Consider the following 15,420-nt stretch of genomic DNA (forward strand, 5'->3'; position numbering starts at 1 on the left):
GTCTGCCAAAGAGGTAAGTTAGAGGGCTGAGGCAGTTCAGCGGCTGACTTGGTGGTTTTCTAATGGCTGTGTCCCAAGAAGTAGCCATGTTTGACTTTTTGGGTTTTCGCCCCAAGGTTTGGGCTGCAGATGAATGGGATGCTTGAAGTCAGGTGTCACTGTTACCCATCTTTTTAGGATACTGTTCAGCTCTGCTACCATCTGCAGTAACAACATTTGTCCTGAAATGGCACTGCAGTGTATATATTTAAATAGTGTTCTTTGTTTATTTTTCAGACACACAATGAACCCACTGATACAAGATACAGCTAGCTAAACAGCTATAAGATGCCCAAATTTGGGTCTTCAAAAACAGTTCAAGTTGAAAATTCTGACAGTGACAGCACCATGGTGGAAAAAACAACTGCAAAAAAGGTAACAAAATTACATTAATGTCCATTTAATTTCAGTGAAATGAAGAGCATGTGTTCTATCACAAATTTTGTTGCTGTAACAGGAAGAAACAAATCTGTATTCTGGTTTCTTGAGTGCTGAAAAAAAGTGTCTGTACATTGAACTAGGGAACAGAATTTATGCCTTTAATTGTGACTTGCAGTTTAATTCAAAAAGAAGCTGGATGTGTTGGGTTTATTTGATACAAGTTAGTTCATAGTTTCCATATTTTAAAAGAACAATGATTCATATTATATTTAATTTTATGGTGTCTTACTGTCTGTAACAAACGCATGAAACATTTCTGAAGGCCTGTGACAGAGCACAGACCAGTGAACAAACAAGTTTCTTATGTTCCTTTGTAATACATGGGCTAGTATCCTCTCCCAGGGCTTGAAAGCCAAGTGCTGCAGAAGGGTTACGAGTAAGTCCTGTACAAGGGAGTCCACTTTAAAATTGTACAATCCATTTTTGAGTGGTGGAGAATGAAGGAATATGGGAGGTCCAGTAATACTGAAAAGGTAGTTTGTTGTTTGTGGAAGTGAAGTATCCCATCATTTTCAAACCAAATTGAAAATAATCCTGCCTGACCACTTTGGTGGCCTTCTATGATGGGGCTACAGAACTGATGGACAGGGGTAGAACAGTTGATGTCATCTACCTGGACTTTAAAGCATTCGACACTGTCCCACACGACATCCTTGTCTCTAAATTGGAGAGACATCAATTTGATGGATGGACCACTCAGGGGATAAAGAACTGGCTGGATGGCTGCACACAAAGAGTTGTGGTCAATGGCTCAGTGTCCAGCTGGAGACCAGTAACGAACGGTGTCCCTCAGGGATCGGCGTTGGGACCGGTCTTGTTCAACATCTTTGTCACTGACATGGACAGTGGGATTGAGTACGCCCTCAGCAAGTTTGCCGATGACACCAAGCTGTGTGGTTCAGTTGATACCCTGGAGGGAAGGAATGCCATGCAGAGGGACCTTGACACGCTTGTGAGGTGGGCTGATGCCAACCTCATGAAGTTTAACCATGAGAAGTGCAAGGTCCTACACCTGGGTCAGAGCAATCCCAGGCACAGCTACAGGTTGGGCAGAGAAGAGATTCAGAGCAGCGCTGTGGAGAAGGACTTGGGGATGCTGGTTGATGAGAAAATGAACATGGGCTGGCAGTGTGTGCTCGCAGCCCAGAAAGCCAACCGTATCCTGGGCTGCATCAAAAGGAGCGGGACCAGCAGGTCGAAGGAGGTGATCCTGCCCCTCTACTCTGCTCTTGTGAGACCTCCCCTGGAGTATTGTGTGCAGTTCTGGTGTCCTCAAGATTAAAAGGACATGGAACTGTTGGAACAAGTCCAGAGGAGGGCCACAAGGATGATCAGGGGACTGGATCACCTTCCGTATGAAGATAGGCTGAGAAAGTTGGGGCTGTTCAGCCTGGAGAAGAGAAGGCTGCGTGGAGGCCTCATAGCAGCCTTCCAGGATCTGAAGGGGCCTATAGGGATGCTGGGGAGGAACTCTTCATTGGAGACTGTAGTGATAGGACAAGGGGTAACAGGTTCAAACTTAAACAGGGGAAGTTTAGATTGGATATAAGAAGGAAATTCTTTCCTGTGAGGGTGGTGAGGCACTGGAACGGGTTGCCCAGGGAGGTTGTGAATGCTCCATCCCTGGCAGTGTTCAAGACCAGGTTGGACGAGGCTTTGGGTGATATGATTTAGTGTAAGGTGTCCCTGCCCATGGCAGGGGGTTGGAACTAGATGATCTTAAGGTCTTTTCCAACCCTAACTATTCTATGATTCTATGATTCTATTATTTGGAATAGCCCAACCAAGTTGCAAATAATCCAGTTCTCCATTTTGTCTGCTTAGTACACTTGTGCAATAGAGAACAAATTTATCTGTAATACTACTGAATAACAGAAGACAGAACAATATTCTTCATTGTGAATCATATAACAGGGTTGGAAAGGACCTTAAGATCATGTAGTTCTAACCCCCTTGCCATAGGCAGGGATACCACGCACTAAACCGTATCACCCAGGACTTAATCCAACGCGGCCTTGAACACTGCCAGGGATGGAGCATTCATAACGTGTTTGGGGAACCCATTCCAGTGCCTCACTGCCCTCACAGTAAAGAACTTCTTCCTTATATCTGACCTAAACAAGGAAAGAAATTAAATGATGACTTGTATATTGCCTTAAGGAGAGAGAATCCATTTATCTCCCAAAGGGTCTTTAAAACTGTCTTCTCAGGAAAGGGTGATTGTGTGTGTGGTCATACATAATGTTACTGGTTTGAAGCCTGTATTCTCTGTAAAACCATTTGATGAACGGATATACGATAGGAAGAGATTAAGAAGCAGGGAAAGATAGGAGGATTCAGCATCTACTTGAAACTGTCTTCTGAGAACATTAATAGAAAACTTGAGACTTTTTAGTCTCTTCCTAGTTTGTTTTATTGGTCCCACTAAAGTGAGGCAAAGGTAGTTGTTCCTGCTAGCTGTGATGAACTACTCAGATAAGAAGAGGACGATAACAGAATATCGGGAAAGGAAATTGGCTTACCAGTAAAAGGATGAAAGAATGTTGGGGTTTCTTCATTATTTGGTTTTTTTGTGATCCTTGTTTGATATATGGTCAAATTAATTCAGGTGTTACTCAATAGCGGGGGAAAGAGGGAATGTCTGGGACCTACAAGCAGGAAGAATAGGAAGGCTATTGCATGGAAATTTAGTGGTATTAATACTGTCTTTTTATGTATACTCTTGCAAATAAGTGACATTTTGTAAAGATTTTAGGTTATTTAAAACAAAAATTGAATGTTCTGGCTTTATAAACTCTCATCTTGACATTTTGGTATTTCTGAAAGAAAGTTTTGACACAGGAAATCTTCAAGATATAACCAACAGCTTCTTAGCAAAACTGACTTATGTCAATTTTTTCAAGCTTTATTTATGTTTATAAAAAATGATAACAGAGGTTAAAATAAATTTTCATCTTTTGTTCACTTTCATCAAAGCAAAAGTGGTGGGTTTGCTGAAATCTGTCAATTTTAAAGTGTTCTTTTTCCCTGTTTCTTTGCTAAAGGTGTGGCGTGAAATGCTTGGGGTATGCTTGTTTGTTGGTTTGAGCCTATAGAAATAGATTATTGTAGTTTCATAGTGGAGATTAATTTCTTCCTTCTTAAGGCTTTGAATTTTACATAAAAATTGTTCTCCAGTTTGAGTTTTATTTATTTATAACTTTATAATTTATAAATCAAAATAAAGAGTTTGCTTGCGAGGTCCCTTTTACCTCTTGCATTCTATACCTCTGACTCCCCCTCACCTCTTCTTGTTGCTCACTGTCATTGTAGAAAATTGGTGCTAGTTTGGCCATTAAACCTGCAACTGCTGCCAAAGGAACTCCCTCATCAGTGACTCTTTTGCTCAGTTCAGTATTTGCTGGTTGTCTTGATGCCTTCCTCTCCAGTAATCTCCTGCCTTTGATCCCCATAAACTGTTCCTTCTCTGCTAATAACACTAGCAGTTACATCTGCAGAGCCACATAACCCCTATACTCTGCAATCTCTGTTAGGTAATCTTCTGAAGCAGAGATGTGTAGCTCTTTTGCCAAACATTAAAAAAAGGAGATCTGAATTCATATGAAGATGTGAATAACTTATTTCCAGGAAACAGAAGAGTGAACATAGTGTCGTTTATTTAACCAGCAGGAAATATGGCAAATTTTGATTTGATTTAAAAAGAAGTAAATTAACATTCTCTTTTTAATGTCATGTAAAACCCTTTCATTGTGATACTGGTTGAAGTGAGGGTTTGTCCTTAGCTGATTGTTCTAACAAAGAAAATGTTTTTGGCTGATGACCAGTCTACAGGAATTAAAAATACAGGCAAATGTCAGATTCTGCCTTGCCTGGTATTTAAGATGCCAGTGAAAGCAGAATTACGTAGAAAATTAAAATCTAGGGGAAGATGGCAGTTTGACCAATGTCATAGATACGGAGTCACAATGTGGTTTGATTACACTGATACCAAAAAGTAAGCTGATAAACTGCTTGCACTGTTATATTCAGTCTTGCTCACCATCCAGCTTGGCACAATATATAATACGAGATTAGAGTAATGTAGGGTTTGGTTTGAGGATTGTATGATACAAATTCAAATGTAGTATTGAAAACGTGAGATCCTAACTAAAATTGCAGAATTATATAAGTGTTGCAGTTAATAATCCTGTATTCATTATTTTTAGCATAATAAATATAGTTGGGTTGCTTTTGTCATATTTGGGGAAAAACTAAATATATAGTTAAGATGCTAAATAGTCAGTGACATGATCTGTTTTCTAACATATGGGCAGGTAATTGTCGGAATTGTTTAGCTGGCCTTTGAATAATCTGCAATCTTTCCCCATCTATTAGTAAAAGTAGACAAAATCATGCCAAAATGTAGTAGTTTTCAGCCTAGAAAAGATTCAGCCTAGAAAATCAGTTAAAATTCAACAGGCAGTAGAGTAAAATTTGAGTTTGAACAGCAGAAAATCATTAAGGCAAATCTGTATTACATACACAAACATGAAACTCTGAAGTAAAGGTTGACCAGGCCAAATCAATGGTGATAATTTTAAATGAAATGTCTTTAGGAAGTAGCGGAAATTTCTGTAAAGCAAATAAGGATTTTTCTCTATACATAAATACTCGCCACCATAAATTTTAAACCAGTAGTCTTTGAAGCATTAGAACTTCTTATGGAAAAGTTAATGGATTTGTTAACATAATTGATGTAGGAAAGTACTGAGGCCTACTGTGAAATAATGTTCATACAAAACAGTGCATCTAACAAATGAACAGTCATGTTAACACCACTCCCTTAAAAAAAATCATTCGTGTTAGCAAAATAAACGCTGTAATGGCCTAAATATATGGTGTGAGCCTATTCCATTGGTTAATATATTAAGATAAAAGAAAAAACACCTGCAGGATTTGGTTTTCCTGTCATAGTTGGTGCAGTGCTTAGCTCTTACTGGTTGGGCACTCTTAGCTGTTGACTGGCGAATGTAGTAAAGTTACTGTTGTTATGGTACTTAATTTTTTGTGTTTTTCCAGTGGAAGTTAGTGCTTATTACACCGTTCTAGCAACATGTGACGTGAATCAGCGTGTGTTAAGGTCTTCTGAGAGCTTAAAATTCATTAGGAATAACATCTCTGTTAATAAACTGAGTTTATATTATGTATGCTTTAGGGTACATATATTTTTATGTCAGTTGCTCATCTTGGGAGCATAAAATAAATTGTGAGAGTGTGTACAGCAGATAGACCATTTGGTGTTTGCATGAGATATCTTGTAAGCACAAGAGCATAATGACATTTTAATTTATTTAAATTTATCCTTTAGAATTTATGTGGCCACACCTCAGGAAGTAAATGGTATATCTGTGGTCTGAAGAAGAAACACATTTGGGGTTTGTAAGAATTAACTCTTTTCTTAAAAGAGTCCAATGATAGTGCCTAAAGCCTTTTTAATACCATACAGGACACGCTTCAATATGTAATTATCTTTGATAGGCAGAAAAAGAATGCTGCTTCTCCCAGGGTTTAGTACATCTGCTAGATTATATGGCACTCTGTTGTCTCCTTTTGTGTATTGTCATTGATTGTCACAGTACCAGACAATAGAGCTGGAATGAGATATCCAGAAATTGTCCAGGCTGCTCTTTCTTAGCCTTCCGAGACTGTTGAACAGATTAAAAATGTGTTCCTCATCATAGCACACTAGTATGGTTTTGTTGACAGAGAAAATTCTTCCTTGTTACTACATCCTCCAGTGAGGCATGCATTAAATGTTGAGACATGCAGATCCAGTTCATCCATTTGCCCCAGAGTAGAATGAGCTGTACTCAGCTCTTGACAGATGTTTGCCAGACCTTTTCTTTAAAGCCTTACTTGATGGAAATTCAACTGTTTGGGCAGTTTATTCTGATACTTAATTACGCTGACTGGCATAGTTAGATACTTTGTAGAAGGATAAATAACCTTTGCTTGTCTCCTGTTGCAGTCTAAAGCCATTAAATGTTCTCTCACTGTAGCGGGCATGGAGAGTATGTAATGCTTTGCAGCAGCAGTTTATTTACCTGAACAGAACCTCCTTAGAAAGTCCACAGGAATTCTAAGTTACAGGTTGTTTTACAAAAGATGTCAACGTTGTTTTAGGTTGCTTCCACAGATCACATTAATATATAGAACTGTTCATGCTGAATTTCAAACCTTCCTTTGGACCATGAAAAAGGGAAATCCATGCTGTTACAGTGACCAGGAGTAGCTGGAATAGTGAATGCTCGCTCTTTAACTCAAAATGCCTATTCTAACCTGAGGGACTTGCTGCTTCCTTTTGTCTGCCTTCATTAGGAGTGGAATCCAGGAAGCTGTTAAGAAGTTTCTGGCATTTAATGTGGGGTCTTGTGATTGTACCATTAATTTTGTTATCCGTTTGTAGAACCTTGGTTTTATCCTGGCTTTTCCACTTCTGTTTTGTATTTAGACTGTTTTTCAAATTTGGCAGTCTTTTTGCTTTCCCTTCGCCAGCGCTCTTTGCTTCTCCCTCTCTCCCAGTTGTGATGGTGTTTACATGTATAATTGCATCTCTATTTCAGCATTGTCACTGAAAATACTAAGTAGCATCGACTTGTACAGACTTTTCGAACACCCTGTTCGTTGCATCAGTTGGGTTGGAAGGTCCACCAGTGGTAATGGCTAAATATTTAGCTAAAGAACAAAATACTCAGATTTTTTTTTTTTTGTTTCTGCATATAGCTGGTTCTTTCAGTGTATCTTTTATCCAAATGTGTGCATTTTGAACTGTCTCTCCTCCTAATTAGATCATCACAAAATTAGTACTCAGTGATTATCAAGAAAGTAGTTCATCGGTCATCATATTTAACATAATGCATTTATACAATTTAAGAATAAACTTTAAAGTAGGAAATTATTTAAGCAGTTTGTGTCTCTGCACCTACCAGTCTATTGTATTGATTAGTGCCAAAACGAGTGATTCTTTTTAAGGATTGCCAACAGCAAAATTTTGCCTTTTTTTCCTATAGAGCAAGTTGAAAACCAAATTTTTAATTGATTGTTTCTATTGCATGATACCTAATGTAAGATAATATTCTACAGAAAGCAATAAGATTTTAATACTGTGGGAAATTTACACACATACATATGAGAAGTAATTGGATTGTTTGAAACAAGGGATGAGAAAGCTCTTGGTGAGGTTGTGCTGAAGTGGAAAACTCGCCTGTGTAGTGGAAAAGACTAGAATGGGTTTAATGGAGTTTAGATCTGCTTTTGTCAACTTATAGATGGATTTGCAAATGGTCAGTTGTGTTTGATTGAATGGCTTCTTTCAAAAGTAGTCACACAGATCTCTCAAGGGCCTAGGAGAGTCTTAAGGAGATTTAGATTTTTAGACTTTCTTGTTCTAGCATGTAAGAAAAAGATGGGGGGGGGGGGAAGAGGGGGGTGTGTTCCTTTGGGGTTTTGGAGAAGGGTTGGTTTTGGCATGTGGGTTTTATTCTGTGTTTTGGTTTAGAGTTTTGGTTTGGGGGTTTGGTGGTTTTGTTTTGGATTGGAATTGGGTTTTGGGTTTTTTTTCCAGGTTTCCAAATTCAGAGTGAAGATAGGTTTTCTCTGGGGATATCAACCTTCTGTTTCAGGAATTCTCCTGACATAGGCTGATCTCTTCTTTGTGATTACCCTGGTACAAACATTTGTTGGCTGAAGATTGTAGAGTTTGTTCGCAGTTTTTTTTGTGTAATCCCTTCTACCTACTGTTTTGGCAGTAGTTTAAACTCAGAGGGTGAGATGATGTACTCAAACTGTTCTCATGTATTTATTTTTTAAAAAATGAAAGGTGCCCTCAGGAATAGTACCTTTACTTGGAGTTATTTTTCTAGTTTTCCTCTAATAAAATAAATCTTTTAAATTCTTCCTTCAAAAGTACCAAGGAGCAGCCTTTTGTTTTTCACTGATTGGCAAACTAGTGTGGCTCCCTATTCTGCAGCCTTTAGAAAATGAATCTGTGAATGATTTCATCCAATCATCTGTTAAGAATGATACAAAGTTATGGAGTTGTGGTAGCTGACATAGCTGGATAATGTTCTTCTGCAGCATGTAATGAACAGAAAATGTTATGTCTCTACATTACACCTTGGTTGGTAGGCTAAAATGTTGGGGTTTGCAGAGGGTTCTTTCAAGCAGTCTTCTCACTAATCTGATATCTTTTATGTACTTTGACCTCCTATATTATCAAAGTAAACATAAGTAAATATTGTGCCCATCCAGATTTGTATCTGTTTATCTTGAAATATGTTTTGTAAGCCATAAATCCCAGGTTTATGCAACTAAGAATAACAAATAGCTTTTAGTTTCTTCATAGATTTTCTAAGTTCTTAGTAAACTTTTGCTTTAGAAAATCAAAACTACACAATTGTTGAAATAGAAAGGGAGTCCTGTATAGATGGATTACAGGGTGGGGGTGGAGGCAGGGGAGGGTTGTTAGAGTGGGGTTTGGGGGTGGGGTTGCTGTGTTACTATTCACAGTGATTGCAGCGTGGGCTTTTAATGGGATTATTTTGTTATGGTCAGGGAAGGAAATTGGAATGGTCGTTAAGATTTAGCAAATTCTTGTCCAGTTTGTGTTGTTCCTTTGCTTATTAATCAAGGCTCTAATAGGGAACAGCAGTTCTACAGTGATGTATCTGGATGTAGCAATAACACAGAAGGTGCTCATTTTAAAAATAAAGGAATGCCGTTTATTATTTTTATGTTATTTTTAGTAAGGCTGGATTAAAAGTTTTTCAGTAAACTGTTATATGCATACTTACACACATGCACATACATTCTCACATAGCAGTCTTTTCAGTCTGTATACGTTATAAAACTATTCTGCTTTATGCAAAAATTACTTAGTATACTTTTTATTTATATTAGAGCAAGGACAAGATTGCATCCTACAGCAAAACTCCAAAAGTGGATAGGAGTGATGTGAGGAAGGAGATGAAAGAAAAGTCTTCCATGAAACGTAAACTTCCTTTTACTGTTAGTCCATCCAGAAATGAAGATCGCAGTTCAGACACAGGTAGAACCTTTTTATTTCCTTAACTAATTATTTGTTGTTAAAATACATCCTAATTTAATTAATTGTATATTATGTTTTTATATTGATTATTTTTCCCTATAGAAAAGGATACTAAGTATAAGAGTTGTTTGCTTACTTCTGATTGTTGCATCTCAGTCTGATAGGCTTTCATCCTGTCATTAGCAAGAGCTAGCATGCCAGCATAGTTATCTGCATTTTCCAGTTGTTTCCTAACCTCATTCTTTTACTTCTGTTTTAGTAATAAATGATTCTTTTCATTGTCATCTGTAGAGGTCTATATGTTTAAACAAGTAAAAGACATTTTAATTGTCTTGATTTGAGACAGCTGTCAGCCTTCTGTAGCTTTTTTTGGGGAGGGAGACTTGGAAAGATTGGTAGATGTACTGTCCTCCATAGAAAAGGATGCTGAGGTTATGGACCTAACTAAACTATCCATGGAGAGTGAACTTTTTTTTCAGTCTCAGCTCCTATGATCTGTTGAAGATCCCTTTTCTGTACAGGCTGGTAGTTCTTCCTCACTTAAGCATATTCTTTTGGAACTGATTTCAAGACTTCAAAATACTATTCTTGGCTCTTTTCAAATCAAGATGGAGGGATCTGGGTGTATTCCAAGAGTACCTCTGAATCTAGGTAATTAGTTTTCTGTATCCTAGTTCATTAATAGTTCTGTCGGTGGCAAAACAGGATCTGTGCCCTCTAAAAGGCCACCAGACAGCATGTTCTCACATTTGTCAGAGGCTCAGTGCTATGGTTTCTTACATAGTGCTCATTGTAAATTTGAATGTTTTCATAAACAGGTAATTCCCTGAATGTGCTTAGATTTAAATGCAAGGTATAACTATGTATCTTCAGTACTTACTTAATTTTTGGCCAAGACTGCTTTAATGCAGATTTGGTTTCTGGATATTGCATACAAATTTTTGTTACTGTAAAGAGAATATGGCAAGAAATCAAAATTTGAAATAGTCGCGTTACAAAACAATACTTTTGGCTTTAGATCTCTCTTTTCAGTGGTTTTACAGAATTCTGGAGTCTTAACACTATTCGTGATACTACTTGATTCTTAAAAGGCCATGTATAAATTAGAAATATGCTTCCAGTATCCACTTTATTAAATTTATTGTTTGGGACTAGACCCTACCTATTTTTCACAATGGAAATAAATATATTTAGAAGCAATATTTAGCACTTATCTAATGTTTTCTGTGTTGAAAATCTTCTATCATCTCTCCCCACACCCACCAATTTTAAATAATTCATTGTCGCAGCATCTTGTAAGGTAATTTACTTCTTTGTGTTTCCTTTGCTGTAGCTTATGTTGTCACAGTTGCCACAAACAAGATATTATTCTAGGAACTTAGAATGCACAAAAAGACCATGGGCACACTACAAAATCTTTTTGTTACAAATTGTAGCAGGGAGATGAAATAAACCGTTCAAATAGGTGTAAGAGGTACTTAATATAACAATAGAAGGCACATAGCTTTTAGCTACTGTGTAGCAAGCATCATAGCTTGTTGTCCATTTCTTTACTGCTGAGGTAAGGAGGTAAGAACAATTACCGCCTTTCACAGATGAGGAACTTGGTACACAAGCTTTCCAGAAACTTTTTAGGGGCAGGAGCATTACCAGGATGAAAAAAATAGTTCTTTGTAATGCTGATTATGTTCCTCACTAAGTAGATTAGACCAGTGGGAATTAGCCACTTACACTGGTGCCAAGTTTGCCACTGACATAGATCAGGACTGACATCAGTGATCCTTGAAGTGCTGCTTCTGACACAAACTTGGCCTTATGCAGTGAAAAGGTTTGCCATCACTGAACTAAAATGTTGGCTCTGAAAGCAGAGTTCCCTGCTAACTACTATGTACAGAGAATGTCAAATGTTATTTGAGAAGGAAGAATGTAAGCTTTTGGAGATGGGAGTGTAAACAGAGTCAAAGAGGAAAAAGAAGAGGTGGTGAAAAGTTTTTTTTATCAGCTACTAGTGCTGGTGTTAAAAAAAAATAAAATAATAATCTCAGTTTTCTTCTGATACTTTGTACAAATCTGCAGCGGTATTCTAGGTATGTGGTCAGAGGTTGTGTATACAATTCATAACTGGAAGGATTCTGAAAAAATACGTGGTACTACCTCATTCATTCTACTGCCCATTACAGTTCCAGGATGTTTTTTATCACTTCCCAATAGTTTGGGGTTTTTTTAATAATCTCCCAGTATGGGGTTTTTTTTTCAGAGTTCATAGTAGCAAAATGTTCTTACTGCTTTGCTAAACAGTTTCTCTGTGACAGGTAAGACCATTAAGTTTGACTTTTAAATGGTCTTACAGATTTAGGGGACTACTAAAAATCTCCCCGGGAGAACAGAAATAAAGAAATGCCGTAAAAAGTAACTGCAGCATGAAAAATTTCATTTAAGTAATTGTTTCATTTAGTAAATATTAATCTCCACAATACTATGATATGGTTGCTACCTGGTTGTAGAAACTCCATGATGACTGGGCTTCATCCTGTTTAGCAGGTGAATCAGTCAAAGAGTTGGAATACATAATTTTGAGAGCTTTACATCATTAGAGCTGTCTTGGTTCTGTCTACAGAGTATTCATTCATAAACTAAGATTTTGTCACTCTTGCTTTATTTTTGTAAAAATTGCCCCCTGCAGTTATACCTCTTGCTTCTTTTTGTGGTGGGTGTTTTTGTTTTTTTTTTTGTTTAGGTATTGTCTAGAAACTGTAAGTGATAGTGAACATGGACAGCTGAATATTAACTTAATTGGGAAATATTTTATTAATATTGATTCCTACAAAACTATACATTAAGTACATTTTACCCCAAGTCAGTTTTGGCAAGGCTGAAAACAAATGGCATTTGTAGTGTCTTGTAAGAGTCCAGGACAATTATAATCTTCCAGTTTATCTAAATTTATATTTAATTCAGTGTTTTTGCCTAAGAAACCACTGCAATAAATTGGTATTAAATTTTCAGATTTAGCCTTCAGGTTACTTTCTTAACAATTTCATACTGGGTAGGATTGAGTCCAGCTGCCTGAATGGAGTCATGCAGTGCCAGCTGAGATGCGTGCAGAAGCTAAGATGTCTGCACAGGGCTGAAAGATGTGAGTAACAGAAGAGCTGTGGCCTGCAGAGGCCAGCAGGACAATGAAATGGCGCTACATGCCTTTTTTAAGGAATAGCATTCTATTTTCAGTTTCTTCTGTTGTGCAAGGGTTTGTCTGTTTGGACAGCTTCCTAAACTGAGGGCTGTTATGACTTCCCCATTCTTTTATCAGAGCAACCAGAAAAAGCTAGTAAAAAGTCAAATTTGTTTATATTACAAATTTGGCAGTATAGCTTTAACCCTTATTTAAGTTAATCTCATAAAGGATTCTACATGCAAGCTTTAGTGAAGATTGAGAGAATGGATGGTGGAAGGAGAAGCATTTTTCACACCTTTTTAAATAAATTCTCTGATTCAAAGTCTCCTAATCCCAAACAAGAATTTGACTGAAAAGCCATCACTTATTTAGACTACTTAAATAGCACTATTTAAATTCTGTTAGTTTATTTAATGAGTTATTTTAAAATAACCTCTGATGTGTTTATCAGAATAAGAGCAACAGAAAAGTGCTGCTTTTGCAAAGGAACTTTTTCTCCACCTTATTAGTGTGAAGAGAGAAATTTGAATTTTTGCATAATAAATATAACTGCAGATTTTCTGCAGATCAGAAAAATCATATTAAAAATTTTAGTTGTGAGGATAAGTATAGGCTTTTTTTTCCTCATAGTCCTATTACAAAGTCAATTATTCAGGAAGAATAACAAAAGTTGCAATTATACTGACTGCTAATTTGTCATCTTTCCATGGAAATTATGTTCTCCAGATTTTCTGTTTATAGTAGCATCTCGGTTTTGTTTTCTGACCCCTTCAGTTTCTGTCTTTAAAGTAGACCACACATGGCACAGTCATATTTCTTTTAGCATAGAAGAGCAAAACAACTGTCCTCTTCATGTTCCATGTGTATGTCATAGTAAGACAATTTGTGTACTTGTGCTTCCCGTAGTTACAGAGGTTAGTGGGGTTGTTAAAGGGACTGTTTACAAGCTCACAGTGTTACTCCTTCCTGGATTTGGACTTATTGTTCAACTATTACAAGTTTTTATTGTTTGGCCTAGAAGCAGTAAAGTGAAGGCGGTTTTGCGTGCGTGCATGCGTGTGTGTCTGTTGGTTTGATTAAATAAATATGCAGTAAACTTGATTAGTTAGGTATCACAGTAGTACCTTGATATCTCTACAGAGTACAGTATACTGAGAGGTCTCTTCCATCATGTTCTAATCTTTCACTGAAGGTTGGAAGCAGCAGTCAGTCGTGTTGTTTCTCTTTAAAGTAACTTCAATCAGATTATGACAGTCACACAGATCTCAATAACTCTGTCTCTTGACTTTATCAGCAGCAGAACTGATCATCTTGACCTGTCTTCTACAGTTGTAATAAGCATATTAATTTCTTGTGTATCACTCAATCCTATTACTTCCTTAGCAGCATTTTTTTCAAGCAGTACATATTTTAGCTTTGCATGGTCCTATTTCTTAATCCTGTTATTCCTTACAATTTGCACTGTGAGAGGTGATCTATATTCAACTAGACTATCATGAGACCTGAAGTTTGAATTTGGTCTTTTTGCTTTCTTTTATCCACTAAGGTGGATGTTTTACTAAATGTGATGTTCTATTAGCTTGGATTAACAGTTTTGAGGACTACACATCATATTATTTAATAATTTATTTTCAGAAAACATTTAGAAATTACTTGACTGTAAATTTGTAATGTATCCAAATTAAACAAATAACACACACACACACACAACATACATAACTGGTTGCCTTGGAACATAATCTGTCATACATAAGTTCTTAAATAATTGCTGGTGATTCTGATGTTTCTAGTCCTAGAGTGAAATATCTAGGACTAGAGTGTGAGTGAATTTCATGAAGCTCCTCTCCAAATAAGTGCTCAAATGCACCTATGTCACTGGTTTACATAACTTGGCTATTTTTAAGTCCTTTTATTAAGTGTTAGGTGAAAACCTTACATTGCAAAATGAAAATCTTGAAAGGAATGTTGTCTAGATAGATTCGGCTGCATATTATGAAGGTTATTTAATAAAGATAATTGAACATGAAGCCACTTGAAGAGCTTTGATTTTTATATTTTTTAGTAACAAGAAGTTCTCTGATATTCTGTGTCCAGCTGCTGAAGAGCACCAAAAAGTGTCAAGAAAGTGAATGCAAAAGAAATTTTCATTCTACAGACTGAAAAAAATGCTCAAGATCTTTAAAAAAAACAAAATGCAAAACAACATACCCCCTCAAAAAAACCAAGCACAAACAAAAGCCTAATTGACTGTCAATTTTATAAATTCTCCTTAAACTTAATTTCTTAAACTGATAGTATTCCTTTATTAGGAAAGTTACTACTCTAAAAATTGTATAAACATCAGGTACACAGCTATGTAAAGTTTTCTGTTACCTCAAGATAAAGAATTGCTAAGAAGTCAAAGTTGATGAATGTTTTTAACAGGAGCAACTTCTCCTGCTAAATATAGTGTACTGCATGATGGTATTCCTGGAATGAGTGAATGAAAACAAATTGCATAATACACTCTGCAACAAGCGTAATGGGGTTCCCAGTAATTTAGAGGAATTTTTCTGTGGATTTGTGCAGCTTCCTTATCAGCACTTGCATCGTTGTTTTCCTTGGAGTAAAAAGAAAAAAAAGAAAAAAAAAAAGTAGTTTTTTACTATCTTACTTATCTATTGGTGTATAAAAAAAAATC

The 15,420-nt window shown here is 36.8% G+C and overlaps 1 protein-coding gene across 4 annotated transcripts in view; it reads left to right on the forward strand.

The window, feature by feature from the left end:
- Positions 1 to 15,420, forward strand: part of ANKRD12 (ankyrin repeat domain 12) — a 66,527-nt gene that overhangs the window by 18,404 nt on the left and 32,703 nt on the right. For 2 of the 4 annotated variants that reach the window (XM_061448797.1, XM_061448793.1), the window contains exons 2-3: positions 277 to 414; positions 9,418 to 9,565. In XM_061448797.1, coding sequence (XP_061304781.1) covers positions 328 to 414; positions 9,418 to 9,565 — 235 coding nt within the window. In that variant the 5' untranslated portion in view covers positions 277 to 327. Of the gene's footprint in view, positions 1 to 276; positions 415 to 9,417; positions 9,566 to 9,953; positions 10,217 to 15,420 lie in introns of those variants that run through there. The other 2 variants (XM_061448796.1, XM_061448795.1) reach the window with 2 other exon arrangements.

This window comes from Pezoporus flaviventris, unplaced genomic scaffold (genome assembly GCF_033815535.1).
Source record: "Pezoporus flaviventris isolate CSIRO_AGI_PZ_B2104156 unplaced genomic scaffold, CSIRO_AGI_Pfla_v1 ptg000007l, whole genome shotgun sequence".
Classification (NCBI taxonomy): Eukaryota; Metazoa; Chordata; class Aves; order Psittaciformes; family Psittacidae; genus Pezoporus; species Pezoporus flaviventris.